The sequence below is a fragment of the Takifugu flavidus genome, chromosome 12, assembly GCF_003711565.1.
Source record: "Takifugu flavidus isolate HTHZ2018 chromosome 12, ASM371156v2, whole genome shotgun sequence".
Classification (NCBI taxonomy): domain Eukaryota; kingdom Metazoa; phylum Chordata; class Actinopteri; order Tetraodontiformes; family Tetraodontidae; genus Takifugu; species Takifugu flavidus.
In genome coordinates this window covers 13,862,521-13,878,066 of record NC_079531.1, presented here as the reverse complement: position 1 = coordinate 13,878,066, position 15,546 = coordinate 13,862,521, and the positions used below count along the sequence as shown (strand labels likewise).

General features: G+C 51.4%; 1 protein-coding gene across 4 annotated transcripts in view; it reads left to right on the top strand.

Moving 5' to 3' along the window:
• Positions 1 to 15,546, top strand: part of si:cabz01090165.1 (uncharacterized protein LOC100333421 homolog) — a 70,505-nt gene that overhangs the window by 50,109 nt on the left and 4,850 nt on the right. For 2 of the 4 annotated variants that reach the window (XM_057048790.1, XM_057048793.1), the window contains exons 2-9: positions 2,142 to 2,215; positions 4,119 to 4,156; positions 5,771 to 6,053; positions 6,342 to 6,542; positions 6,634 to 6,800; positions 7,383 to 7,623; positions 8,184 to 8,396; positions 8,481 to 8,791. In XM_057048790.1, the coding sequence (XP_056904770.1) occupies positions 4,137 to 4,156; positions 5,771 to 6,053; positions 6,342 to 6,542; positions 6,634 to 6,800; positions 7,383 to 7,623; positions 8,184 to 8,396; positions 8,481 to 8,791 (1,436 nt within the window). In that variant the 5' untranslated portion in view covers positions 2,142 to 2,215; positions 4,119 to 4,136. Of the gene's footprint in view, positions 1 to 2,141; positions 2,216 to 3,145; positions 3,342 to 4,118; positions 4,157 to 5,770; positions 6,054 to 6,341; positions 6,543 to 6,633; positions 6,801 to 7,382; positions 7,624 to 8,183; positions 8,397 to 8,480; positions 8,792 to 15,546 lie in introns of all 4 variants that reach the window. The other 2 variants (XM_057048791.1, XM_057048792.1) reach the window with 2 other exon arrangements.

Here is a 15,546-nt window from a genome sequence, read left to right as displayed (position 1 = left end):
GGAGAACCCCCGAACGACCCTGAAGACTCAGGGTTGAGCTCAGGTCCTGGTCCTGGTCCTGGTCCTGGTCCTGGTCCTGGTCCTGGTCCTGGTCCACCGAGGCAGCGGCGGCCTCTCTGGACCCGATGAAAGAACTCGATCCATTTTCTTGGATCTGTAACCGAACAAAAATCGTCCAGACTTCAGGAAGTTCTTGTCACCATACGCAGATGTGTCACCATGGCAACGGGAGCTGATCCACCGCCGTCCTGCGTGACGTTTGTTCCTCCCGTGACATCATTCCAGAGCCTGGCGAGAGCTTCCCGGCTCCCGGAAAACCTCCAGTCTATTTTGGATTAAACCGGGTCTTTGGTTCTGATGCCTCCAAAACAAAAGTCCTTAAAAAGACAAAACAAGACAAAAAAGGAGGGAAACCGATCCTGACGGATTATTCAGATGTGACGTCGCTGCGGCTAATATGCTAAAGCTAATATGCTAAAGCAACTTTACGGAGATGGTGGAAACTTCTGAGCTTCACACCATGTCTTCTTCCCCCCACTCCTCCCCCTCCTCCCCCACTCCTCCCCCTCCTCCCCCACTCCCCCCCCACACCCCCACTCCCCCCACTCCTCCCCCTCTACCCCTCCTCCCCCCACTCCTCCCCCCCCATGAACACACGTTGGCGGCTCTGAGATTGACAGGCTTGGCTCCGCCCCCTTTGATGTCAACAAAGAGGATAATAGAACGCAGGTGCTGATGTCATTCTCCCCGTCCTGTCCTTGGACTGTCTGGTGGTCCTCTCAGTGGACATGTCCTCTCCTGCTGGATCTAAACTAAAGAGGACTCCAAACTTCTCTAGCAGACAAGAATTTCTCTTCTGCTTGTGCAGAGGTTCTTCAGTGTCCTCTAACATCTGAGCTGTGTTTCCAGCGTCTTTCTTCACCTCCAGGATCAGACAGGATGGACGGATGAGGGGAAAAGTGAGGTGTCATCAAAGGAGGAGGAGGAAGGATGAAGAAACACCTTTAGTGGAGAGAAAATGCTGTGATAGAGGCTAAAAACATGCTAGCAGAGAGCGGAGAGGACGGGGGACAGATGAAAGAAAAGCTCTGACATCATTTCTTCACCAGGCGACACACATGGTCACATGGTCTCACACAGCCAATCAGCTGCCTGATTGCGTCACCAACACGCTAAGTGAACGGTGTCTGGCTAGCATGCTACGCTACGTCCCACGGAGCTGCAGCACGTGTGCGATAAATATTGAAGCTTCACATGGATGCGCGACGCCCTCTGTTGTGCTAAGCTAGCATGATGCTCCTCTCAATGAGCTCACGCTCGTTTGCGCTGCGCTCGCTCATCAAGCTAGCTCTTTGATCCTTGGGTCCATGAACGGACGGGCGACCCGGAAGTCTCCGCCCACTCGCATCAGCTGGTGCCGTCGGGACCATTTAGCCTGGAATGGACTTTAGACGCGGCCCGTTTGGAGTTCCTTCGGTGGACAGCAGGGGGCGCTGCGGTGTTCTGAGGCTCTTCCTGGTTCCGGTCCGTTTGGGTCTGAGCTCCCAGTTCAGACGGGTTTCATCCTCCACCTTCAGTCCAGTTCTGCTGCTCTGTTGGGGGGGAACCGGAGCGGGGCCCCCCTGAGCTGGTCCAGGACCATCTGCCTGCCTGCAGTGGTGCCAATGCTCGGCCACACGTGCTCACACACGTGCACGCTCCCAGACTGGTTCAGCGTGCACGTGTGTGCGTGCGCGCGTGCGTGCAGGGTCCGTGACCACGACCTGCTGCTGGGGCGTCTGTGCTGCAGCTCACTGCTGGTCTGTTGGCCTGAGGTGGACTCCTCATGCTCATCACCTCAGCGTCTGTGCTATTGTTGCTATGGCGACGTCAGCGCTCACACACCTGTGTGATCAGGTCCCCCTGGCACCCAGGTGTCCCGTCGGACCTGGACATCAGAGCTGGACGCTGTTGAGGGTGACGTTGGTCGGTGGTTTGGGCCCGGTGGGTTTTGGGGTGTTCGGGACTTTCCTCTGTGGTGCTGATCCACTTCCTGCTCCACCGGACCGGCTCTGATCTCCCGACGCTTTGTAACATGAACGGAACCTTTAAGTTCTATGAAAAGAGGTTCAACACGTCTGTCGTTCTCTGGTCTTTTCCAGGATTCGTCATCTTGATCTGGACTCAGTACTGACCGGTTCTCCTGGACGCTGAGACACTGACGCTCCTGATCCAGGTTGGTCTCAGAGGTTCTGCTGTTCTGGTTCAGTAGAATCAGTCTGTGTCTGTCTGTGTCTGTCTGTGTCCAACAGAAGCTCTGACAGGTTTGAATGTTTACTGAGAATCTGCTGCATCTCACACAGGCTGAGTGTGTGTGTGTGTGTGTGTCTGTGGGTGTGTGTGTGTGTGTGTGTGTGTGTGTGTGTGTGTCTGTGGGTGTTGTGTGTGTGTGTGTGTGTGTGTGTTGTGTGTGTGTGGTGTGTGTGTGTCTGTGGGTGTGTATGTGTGTGGGTGTGGTGTGTGGTGTGTGTGTGTGTGGTGTGTGTGTGTCTGTGGGTGTGTGTGTGGTGTCTGTGGGTGTGTGGGTGTGTGTGTGTGTGTGTGTGTCTGTGGTGTGTGTGTGTGTGTGTGTGTGTGTCTGTGGGTGTGTGGGTGTATGTGTGTGGGTGTGTGTGTGTGTGTGTCTGTGGGTGTGTGTGTGTATGTGTGTGTGTCTGTGGGTGTGTGTGTGTGTGGGTGTGTGTGTGTGTCTGTGGGTTGTGTGTGTGTGTGTGTCTGTGGGTGTGTGGGTGTATGTGTGTGTGTGTGTGGTCTGTGGGTGTGTGTGTGTGTTGTCTGTGGGTGTGTGGGTGGGTGTGTGTGTGTGTGTTGTGTGTGTCTGTGTGTGTGTGTGTGTTGTGTCTGTGGGTGTGTGAGTGTATGTGTGTGGGTGTGGTGTGTGTGTGTGTGTGTGGTGTCTGTGGGTGTGTGAGTGTATGTGTGTGGGTGTGTGTGTGTGTGTGTGTCTGTGGGTGTATGTGTGTGGGTGTGGTGTGTGTGTGTCTGTGGGTGTGTATGTGTGTGGGTGTGTGTGTATGTGGGTGTGTGTGTGGTTGTGTGTGTGTGGTGGGGGGGGGGGGTGCCTCCCCAGGCAGATTTGCCTACATTAAGGTTCACACTCACGCAGGTTTACCCTCCATTATAGACCACTCAGGTGGAGGCGGAGCTTCAGTCAGGTGGAAATACCTGAGGGACAGAAGAGGGGGTGTGTCCAACAGGAGGAACGAACTACAAAAGACGCGAAAACTAACACACTCACATTTTTGCTTTGATGTGCAGCTGTCAGGCTCTGAACATCAAAGCATTAAAGTTCTGCAGATCAGGTTGAGCTTCATCACCACCACCTTCATCACCATCTTCATCATCATCACCATCATCATCACCATCATCACCACCATCACCATCATCATCATCTTCATCATCATCACCATCATCATCTCTTCATCACCATCATCACCATCACCATCTTCACCATCACCATCTTCATCATCATCACCATCACCATCATCATCACCATCTTCATCATCATCACCATCATCACCATCACCATCACCATCTTCATCACCATCACCATCATCACACCATCATCATCATCACCATCATCACCATCTTCATCATCACCATCAGCACCATCATCATCATCACCATCTTCATCATCATCACCATCATCACCATCATCATCATCACCATCTTCATCATCATCACCATCATCACCATCATCATCACCATCATCATCATCACCATCTTCATCATCACCATCATCACCATCACCATCATCACCATCTTCATCATCATCACCATCTTCATCATCATCACCATCACCATCATCATCACCATCACCATCACCATCATCATCACACCATCATCATCATCACCATCTTCATCATCATCACCATCATCACCATCACCATCACCATCTTCATCATCATCACCATCACCATCACCATCATCATCATCACCATCATCACCATCACCATCATCACCATCACCATCACCATCACCATCTTCATCATCATCACCATCATCACCATCATCATCACCATCGTGGGTCCACCTACGGGACATGATGACTAAACAAACGTTCTCTTTGATCTCTGCAGGATCAGGAGCGACCTGCGATGACCCGGAGCTTCTGTCGGTGAGTCTGTTAGCATCAGTTAGCTGTTAGCATCCTTCACATCCTCACCGGCGTCCTTTAGACTTTTGCTGAATGAGTCTCAGATCCGACCAACACTCCCCCCCCTCAGGAAACAAACAAACAAACAAACAAACAAACAAACATTCATTGAAAGCCTTTGCTACCAGAACCCTGACCCAAACAAACGTGATACTGTCATCAGATTAGGTGTCAAATGTCGCCCCCTGGTGGTCAGTGGCGCCTCTACACGACCCATGAGTGTTTTCATGGCGGGTCGCCACCGTGAGGAGGGGAGAACGTAACGCGCGCGCACGTGCGCGCGCACACACACGTGAAGCAGTCATCATTTACCACAGTGGGGGGTGAAAATTGTTGAAGGATATTACAGAAGCCAAGATTGGTGCCAAATTTCACTAGAAAATTGGAGTGTGTGTGTGTGTGTGTGTGTGTGTGTGTGTCGGGGGGGGGGGGGGGGGGGTCTTCTGACTGGTCAGGTGACTGCAGTTCTGGATACTCCAGCGGGACACCAGCAGGGGTCCTGAGACGTGCTGGCTAAATCCAGATTTTACTGTCTGCGTCTTTGACAGTGGAGACGTGTAACCATGGCAACCTGTGGCTGCGATGGGCTAATTGTAACATTGGCGAAGCCAGCGTGTTTGAGAGCAACAACGGTATCAACCTCCAGCTGTTGGCTGTTAATTAAAGCACTTATGTATTATACGGTGTGTGTGTGTGTGTGTGTGTGTGTGTGTGTGTGTGTGTGTGTGAACCCTTGACACCTGATTTCGAACATTAAACTCACTTTTGTTCACTCTTTAATCAGAAGGTTTGGAACGCGTTAGCTAACTCGGTCACATGCTAGCTAACTCTGTCACATGCTAGCTAACTCTGTCACATGCTAGCTAACTCTGTCACATGCTAACTAACTCTGTCACATGCTAGCTAACTCTGTCACATGCTAACTAACTCTGTCACATGCTAACTAACTCTGTCACATGCTAGCTAACTCTGTCACATACTAGCTAACTCTGTCACATGCTAGCTAACTCTGTCACATGCTAGCTAACTCTGTCACATGCTAACTAACTCTGTCACATGCTAGCTAACTCTGTCACATACTAGCTAACTCTGTCACATGCTAGCTAACTTATGAATGATGCTGTGTTCAGAGTTTGTAGGAATATTTGAATAATTCCATTTTGAATCCAGAATGTGTAAAAAGGGAGAAATCCTTGTTGTTAGCGTAGCTCTGAAAGCTTTGTTGCTCGTTGTTAGCGTAAATGTGAGCCGGTTCTGATGGGGCCGCCGGTTGGTGCCGATAGTGCGACTCCTGTTGGTTCTGGAGATGAGCTGTTCCCAGGAGGGCTCAGAAATGCTAATCATGTGCTAATGTCAGCAGAGGGGGTCCTGAGGCCTCCTGAGGTTCCCCTTTGTCGTTAGAACCGCGGTTCCCTCCCTCGTTCAGAGGGACGCACGCTCAAATGTTTCTGTTGGCTGGATATGACAGGAAGTGACCTGGATCAAAGAGGATCAAAGCCGCCAGATAAAAGCTGAGGAAAAACCCGAACGGCTAACAGTTAGCCCATGCTAATGGTGACGTTTGCGTCTGTGCAGGAGCGCCGTCATGGACTCCACCTCCTCGCTGCTCCGCCCTCTCCTCCTGCTCCGCCCTCTCCTCCTGCTCCTCCTGCTCCTCCTCCTCTCCTCCTCCTCCTCCATGCTGTGTCCGAAGCGCTGCACCTGCCAGAACCTGCTGCCGTCCTACACCGTCCTCTGCGCCAAGACCGGCCTCCTGTTCGTGCCGCCCAACATCGACCGGCAGACGGCCGAGCTGCGGCTGATGGACAACTTCATCACGACGCTGCGGCACCGCGACTTCGCCAACATGACCAGCCTGGTCCGAACTCTCCCGTCACGTTAGCCTCATCGTGTGCAGCCAGCAGCTAACAGATGCTATGCTATCAGCTGAGTTCGTCTCTGTAATGAAAGCTAGCGCAGCTGCCGTGTTTAGCTGGCATTAAGCTAACGTATGCTAGCGTCTCTGGCTGCGTGTTTAAAAAAAGAAAATCCAAGTTTCCACGGCAACGGCTGCCTCAAAAGAGCTAACGTCCTGCTGCTGCTGTTCACGCCTGATTTACTTTGTGACCTTTGACCCGAGAGTGAGGCTGAACCCTTCTCGTCCCAGATCCACCTGACGCTGAGCAGGAACACCATCAGCCAGGTGCTGCCCTACGCCTTCGCGGACCTGCAGGACCTCCACGCCCTCCACCTGGACGCCAACCGTCTCACCACCCTGGACGACTCCCACTTCCAGGGCCTGGTCAACCTGCGGCACCTGATCCTGGCCAACAACCAGCTGCACAGCATCTCAGAGGGCGCCTTCCAGGTACCCCGGCGCTAGCTGGGGCATGCTAACCTACTAGCGTGCCGTCGGTAGCTAGCTGACGCGTCTGCTAACTGGTCGATCTGGGCTGCAGGACTTCCTGGAGACCCTGGAGGACCTGGACCTGAGCTACAACAACCTGGTGGAGGTCCCCTGGGAGACGGTGGCGCTGCTGGTGAGCGTCAACACCCTGAGCCTGGACCACAACCTCATCGAGAGCGTCCCCGAGGGCATCTTCTCCAACCTGCACAAGCTGGCCAGGTGAGCGCGAGCGCGGGCCGGGCGGCGCCGGCGCCGGCGTGTTCGGAGCGACCCGTTTATCCAGACGTGCTGACGGCTGCGTCATTAAAGGAACCAGAACCGTCTCGTTCCGCCGACTTCATTAACAGGAATCGATTGTAATTTATGTGCAGCTGCAGGTAATTGATGCGTCAGACGGCGCCGCCGCCGCTACGCGTGCGTTCATTAAAGCGCCGTCACGGATTATTTTGGCCCCGGAGACTCAGAGAGCAGCTGGAGGAGCCGGTGCACAGGTGAGCGCCGCGGGCGGCGAGCGCGGCGCCGCGGCACGTTTCAATTACCTGCGGCGAGCGCGGCGCCGCGGCACGTTTCAATTACCTGCGCTCGCCGCCCGCGGCGGCGGTTAGCGCTCTGGTGGCGGCGAGCGGGATCGTCCCGCGGGGCTTTTCGGGAGGAAATTGGGTTTCCGTGTTTGTGGCGACTAAGAAAATGAGACATCAATGACATCAAAGACACGGCGGCGGCGGTTCAGACGCAGGCTAACGGCTCCCCGCCCCCCCACCTCCGCTGACCTCGGCCTCTTTGTCTCCGCCCCCTCCGCAGACTGGACATGACCTCCAACAAGCTGAAGAAGATCCCTCCGGACCCGCTGTTCCTGCGCATCCCCGTCTACGCCAAGATGAAAGGCTCGCCGCTCACGGCGCTGGTGCTGAGCTTCGGCGGGAACCCGCTGCACTGCAACTGCGAGCTGGTGTGGCTGCGCCGCCTCACCCGGGAGGACGACCTGGAGACCTGCGCCTCCCCCAGGACCCTGGCGGGGAAGTACTTCTGGACCATCAAAGAGGTTCGTGGACCGGCGGCGGCGGCGGCGCGGAGATCAAAGCTAAATGCTAATGCTAATGCCATCGTAGCGTGTAAAGGTAACACAGGCGAGCTCGGGTCGTAAAGCTAACGCATTAGCTTAGCATGGTGGCTGTGGCGTGGAAACAAGCACACAAAAGGGGCGTGGCCTTTTAAAGTGGCGAGCTCCGGCCCAGCTGCGATAACAGCTGGATGATAGAGAAGCTCCGCCTCTCACCTGGAGATAGCTCCGCCCCCCGGGCGGCAGGGCTCAGTGATATCGGGCCGACCCCGATCTCTATAAGAGGATGAGCCTTGTGAGGGGGTGGAGCCAGAACGGGTGCACGTGCACGTGCACGCACGCAGCGACACGTGGGCTCCGCCCACCACCGGTCCGGGTCCAGGGTTAAACGGAGGTTGTGAGAGCGGAGCAGCACGCCGTTAGTGTCAGTGGGCGCTCCAGCTGAGGGTCGCTGAGGGTCGCTCCATCGGGTCGCCGGCCCGGCGCGCCGCCCGGCCGACCCGGCGGCAGCGTTCTGGACGGCGCCTGTTGGTGTGTTGCAGGAGGAGTTTGTGTGCGAGCCGCCCATGATCACCCGACACACCTCCAAGATGTTCGTGATGGAAGGTCAGGAGGTCAGCCTGCGCTGCCGGTCCGTGGGCGACCCGGAACCGTCCACACACTGGGTCAGCCCGGACGGGAAGCTGATCGGCAACACGTCCAGAACCGTCTGCTACGAGAACGGGTCCCTGGACATCCTGAAGGCTTCAGTCAAGGTGCAGACGGAGACGCTGTCTGGGTCCAGGACCCAGCGGGTCGGTCCTGGTTCTGAAACGCTTTTCTTCTCCAACCACTTCCAGGATTCGGGGAAGTTCACGTGCATCGCGTCCAACGCTGCGGGGGAGGCCACGGCCCCCGTGGAGCTGGTCGTCAACCCTTCGCCCCACTTTGACCCCAAACTGGACCCCGACCCGGGCCCGTCGGACATCCCCACGTCCATTAAGTCGAATGTCAGCGGAGGGCAGGCCCGGTCCGAACTGCAGAGGGTCAGCGTGTCCGAGCTGACGTCCAGCTCCGCCACCATCAGGTGGCCCCCCCAGAACCACATCCCCGGGGTCCGAATGTACCAGATCCAGTACAACAGCTCCAGCGACGAGATCCTGATCTACAGGTAAGACCCCCCCCCTCTGTGGGCGGTTCCCACCGCGGTCCAAACAACACACACACACACCACACACTCACACACACACACACACACGCACACACACACTCACACACACACACACACACACGCTCACACAACACACACACACACACACGCTCACACACACACACACACACACACGCTCACACACACACACGCAACACACACGCTCCACACACACACACACACACGCTCACACAACACCACACACACACCCACTCACACACACACACAACACACACACTCACACACACACCACACACACACACACACACACACACACACACACTCACACACACACACTCACACACACTCTAAGCATCAACCTCTGTCAGCAGCAGGAAATGAATCTATTGATTCTCCCTCCTTTATTATTCTATATTACACCTCAGTGAGTGTGTGTGTGTGTGTGTGTGTGTGTGTGTGTGGGTGTGTGTGTGGGGGTTGTGTGTGTGTGTGGGTGTGTGTGTGTGTGTGTGTGTGTGGGTGTGTGTGGTGTGTGGGTGTGTGTGTGGGTGTGTGTGTGTGGGTGTGTGTGTGGGTGTGTGTGTGTGTGTGGGTGTGGTGTGTGTGTGTGTGTGTGTGGGTGTGTGTGTGTGTGTGGGTGTGTGTGTGGTGTGTGTGTGTGTGTGGGTGTGTGTGTGTGTGTGGGTGTGTGTTTGTGGTGTGTGTGTGTGGGTGTGTGTGTGTGTGTGGGTGTCCAGTAATTAGGGAACTGTTGCTCGGGCCCCAGGCAGAGGCGGGGCCAGGTTAGGGGCGGGGCCCATTTGGGGCGGGGCTCACCGTGGCGTGGCCCATGTATAGACAGGGACCAGTTGGGGGCGGGTCAGGTAGGGGCGGGGCCAGGGCGGGGCTGCTCCCAGGTCCTCTGTGTTGTATAAAGCTCCGCTGACGTGTTTAAACTCTAATTAACTGGAATCTGCAGCGATTCCCATCATGCAGATTCCAGCGTGATTCTCCGCCCCAGGAAAAGCTGGATCATATGGAATAATCCCGACAGCCATGCAGCTCAACGCTTGATTTCATTTGCATGAGTCGCGGCGCTGCCAACATGCTAACGCGCTTTATTGGTTTTACCCCAAAAACAAATGAATGGAAATGAGAGTAGATCGGAATTTCTGGATTCACATGTACAAACATGAACGGGATAGCTGGCAGTTTAACCCTCCGACCTCAAAAATGCTTCAAAATGTTTTATTTCAATGATCAAAAGATCAGAACCAGAACAGGAGAAACCTGGACTCACTGTGGTCCCTGGTTGGGAGGTAGACCTGTATGAGTGTGGCCAGGACGAGCTGTACTGCTGGTGAATGGCATGATGATGATGATGAAGATGGTGGTGATGATGAGGATGGTGGTGATGATGAAGATGGTGGTGATGAAGATGGTGGTGATGATGATGATGATGAAGATGATGGTGGTGATGAAGATGGTGATGGTGGTGATGAAGATGGTGATGATGAAGATGGTGGTGATGAAGATGATGGTAATGATGAAGATGGTGATGGTGGTGATGAGGATGGTGATGATGATGGTGATGATGAAGATGGTGGTGATGATGAGGATGGTGATGGTGGTGATGATGAAGATGGTGTGATGATGAAGATGATGGTGATGGTGATGATGAAGATGGTGATGGTGGTGATGAAGATGGTGATGGTGATGATGGTGATGATGAAGATGGTGATGATGAAGATGGTGATGGTGGTGATGAGGATGGTGATGGTGATGGTGATGATGATGAAGATGACGGTGATGCTTATTTGTTCTTTACACCAGTGTTTTTCAACCTTTTTTGAGCCAAGGCACATTTTCTCGCGGCACACCAGCAGCAGAAAAAAAGCTTATTTTAACACTGAAGAATCATGTTATATTATAGTGTCTTGAATAGGAATCAAGTAAACAAAACGAAAAAGGTATTTTATAATCTTTCCATTTTTTACTCACTCAGTGTGAAACCTGGGCCTGTTTGGATGAACACAGAGCTGATGTCCTGGCAGGAATCATGAAAGACACGAAGCTCTTCCTCCACAGCTCTCAGTCTTTCTGTTTTTAGTTTTTACAGCAGTCAGGCTTGAAAAGCTCACCTCACAGATATGTTGTGGAAAACGGGAGCAGTGTTAAAATAGCTTCTCTGCTCCTGTAAAGTCATGTCCTGTCCAACAGCTGATGCTGAGCTGAATGGGTCCCTAACCCAGTCAAGGCACCGCGTGGAGGCTGAAGAGAAATAAAATGACATCTTCTCCTCAGGAGTTTTCAGATGTTTAACTATTATCTCACCCAGTGCAGCAGTATTAACATCTTGCCATTTATTGGTGAGTGGGAACATTTCAAGATGGCCACTTTCCACATGCTGCTGCCAGAGTTGCACCTTTGAACGGATCCATTTATTTTATCTGTACTTGTAGCAGGTTTTCATTTCGGCCTTGCATTCGTGTGTTCAGTTCATTCAGATGATAGAAAATATCTGCCAGCCTTGCACACCACTCATCACATGCAAGCAGCTTTGCATAATCGGACCCCTCATTTGTCTTTGAGTTCCTCTCGCAGCTCATCAGCACCTGGCCGCGCGACAACCATCGCACCTCCGTATGAAACAGCAAGGCTTTATGCTCCGCTCCCATTTCCTCACACAAAGCCGCAAAAATGCGACTTTTCACAGGTCGTGGCTTCACAAAGTTTACCATGTGCACAACATCATCCAACACAGGAACGAGGTCTGCTGGTAAAGTCTTGGCAACGAGGGCTTCGCGGTGTTCCTTCACTCTGCTTCCAAAGCCTTTGGTGCGTCCGACCATGGCTGCAGCTCCGTCAGTGCACACACTCGTGCAGTTTTCCCACTTAAGTCCTCCTTTTTCCAGATATTCTGATGTAACCCGAAAAATTTCCTCTCCTGTTGTTTTTCCTGGCAAAGCCTTGCAAAATAGAAAGTTTTCTCTGATTTTGTCTCCATCCACAAAACGCACATTAGCCAAGAGTTGAGCATGTCCACTTATATCAGTTGACTCATCAAGTTGCAATGCAAATTTATTACTGATACGGATCTTGTCCAAAACCACACTTTCAATGTCTGCAGACATCTCATCAATACGTCTGGAAATCGTGTTATCTGAGAGAGGGACTTTGGCTATTTCCTTAGCCGCTACGGGTCCGAGCATCTCGTTTACAATGGCTTTGCAGGCGGGAAGTATTCATTTCCCTGCCACAGTGTGGGACTTTTTTGATTTAGCCACAAGTTCAGCGACGTGGTAGCTAGCTTTAAGGGCTCTCTCGTTTACCTTTGTAGCTTTTCTCATGAAATCTGCCTGTTTCTCTGTGTGTTCACACAGGCGAACAAAATACTCAACATTTTTATTTTGAAGTGAAGGGTGTTTCGTTTGGAGATGGCGTTGAAGCTTACTTGGGACCATAGCACTGTTGGAGAGCTTTTCACCACATACCAAACACAATGGAGTCGGCGCCGTTGCATCTCCGGTAGAAGTAAATCCAAATGAAAGATAGCTTTCGTTGTATTGCCTCGCGCCAGAAACTTTGCTCGACGTCACCGTCTTTGCTTTCTTTTGACCTCCACTCATGCTAGGGCCTTCATCTGGGTCTGGATTTTGTCCAGGGTCCAGTTCAGAGCCAGAATTTTTTTTCTTCAAAAACGTATCCATCACTCTCACCGCTGTCCCGCTATCCACAACGCCACCGTAAACGTCACCTGCCGCGGCATCGATGCGTCACTAATTCGCTTGTCTCCAAGCACAATGCAATTAACAATTAGCTACCTACCACCACCTACTGGTATGGAGGAGTACTACATGGTTACTCTGCCAGGCGCTAGACCTCTCACGGCACACCTGATAATATCTCATGGCACACCTGATAATATCTCACGGCACACCTGATAATATCTCACGCCACACCTGATAAATCTCACGCCACACCTGATAATATCTCATGGCTCACCTGATAATATCTCATGGCTCACCTGATAATATCTCACGCCTCACCTGATAATATCTCATGGCTCACCTGATAATATCTCATGGCACACCTGATAATATCTCATGGCTCACCTGATAATATCTCACGCCACACCTGATAATATCTCATGGCTCACCTGATAATATCTCACGCCACACCTGATAATATCTCACGGCTCACCTGATAATATCTCACGGCTCACCTGATAATATCTCATGGCACACCTGATAATATCTCATGGCTCACCTGATAATATCTCACGGCACACCTGATAATATCTCACGGCACACCTGATAATATCTCACGCCACACCTGATAATATCTCACGCCACACCTGATAATATCTCATGGCTCACCTGATAATATCTCACGCCTCACCTGATAATATCTCATGGCTCACCTGATAATATCTCACGCCACACCTGATAATATCTCACGGCTCACCTGATAATATCTCACGCCACACCTGATAATATCTCACGCCACACCTGATAATATCTCACGCCACACCTGATAATATCTCATGGCTCACCTGATAATATCTCACGCCTCACCTGATAATATCTCATGGCTCACCTGATAATATCTCACGCCACACCTGATAATATCTCATGGCTCACCTGATAATATCTCACGGCTCACCTGATAATATCTCACGCCACACCTGATAATATCTCATGGCTCACCTGATAATATCTCATGGCTCACCTGATAATATCTCACGCCTCACCTGATAATATCTCATGGCTCACCTGATAATATCTCACGCCACACCTGATAATATCTCATGGCTCACCTGATAATATCTCACGCCTCACCTGATAATATCTCATGGCTCACCTGATAATATCTCACGCCTCACCTGATAATATCTCATGGCTCACCTGATAATATCTCACGCCACACCTGATAATATCTCATGGCTCACCTGATAATATCTCACGGCTCACCTGATAATATCTCACGCCACACCTGATAATATCTCACGCCACACCTGATAATCTCACGGCTCACCTGATAATATCTCACGCCACACTGATAATATCTCACGCCACACCTGATGAATATCTCACGCCACACCTGATAATATCTCACGGCTCACCTGATAATATCTCACGCCACACCTGATAATATCTCACGCCACACCTGATAATATCTCACGGCTCACCTGATAATATCTCACGGCTCACCTGATAATATCTCACGCCACACCTGATAATATCTCATGGCTCACCTGATAATATCTCATGGCTCACCTGATAATATCTCACGGCTCACCTGATAATATCTCACGGCACACCTGATAATATCTCACGGCACACCTGATAATATCTCACGGCTCACCTGATAATATCTCACGCCACACCTGATAATATCTCACGGCTCACCTGATAATATCTCACGCCACACCTGATAATATCTCATGGCTCACCTGATAATATCTCATGGCACACCTGATATCTCACGCCACACCTGATAATATCTCACGCCACACCTGATAATATCTCACGGCTCACCTGATAATATCTCACGCCACACCTGATAATATCTCACGGCTCACCTGATAATATCTCACGGCACACCTGATAATATCTCACGCCACACCTGATAATATCTCACGCCACACCTGATAATATCTCACGGCTCACCTGATAATATCTCACGGCACACCTGATAATATCTCACGCCACACCTGATAATATCTCACGCCACACCTGATAATATCTCACGCCACACCTGATAATATCTCATGGCTCACCTGATAATATCTCACGCCACACCTGATAATATCTCATGGCTCACCTGATAAATCTCACGCCACACCTGATAATATCTCACGGCTCACCTGATAATATCTCACGGCTCACCTGATAATATCTCACGGCACACCTGATAATATCTCACGCCACACCTGATAATATCTCATGGCTCACTGATAATATCTCACGCCACACCTGATATATCTCACGCCACACCTGATAATATCTCACGCCACACCTGATAATATCTCACGGCTCACCTGATAATATCTCACGGCTCACCTGATAATATCTCACGGCACACCTGATAATATCTCACGCCACACCTGATAATATCTCACGGCTCACCTGATAATATCTCACGGCACACCTGATAATATCTCACGCCACACCTGATAATATCTCACGCCACACCTGATAATATCTCACGGCTCACCTGATAATATCTCACGCCACACCTGATAATATCTCACGGCTCACCTGATAATATCTCACGGCACACCTGATAATATCTCACGCCACACACTGATAATATCTCACGCCACACCTGATAATATCTCACGGCTCACCTGATAATATCTCACGCCACACCTGATAATATCTCACGCCACACCTGATAATATCTCACGCCACACTGATAATATCTCATGGCTCACCTGATAATATCTCACGCCACACCTGATAATATCTCACGCCACACCTGATAATATCTCACGGCACACCTGATAATATCTCACGCCACACCTGATAATATCTCATGGCTCACCTGATAATATCTCACGCCACACCTGATAATATCTCACGCCACACCTGATAATATCTCATGGCTCACCTGATAATATCTCACGCCACACCTGATAATATCTCATGGCTCACCTGATAATATCTCACGCCACACCTGATAATATCTCATGGCTCACCTGATAATATCTCACGCCACACCTGATAATATCTCACGCCACACCTGATAATATCTCACGGCACACCTGATAA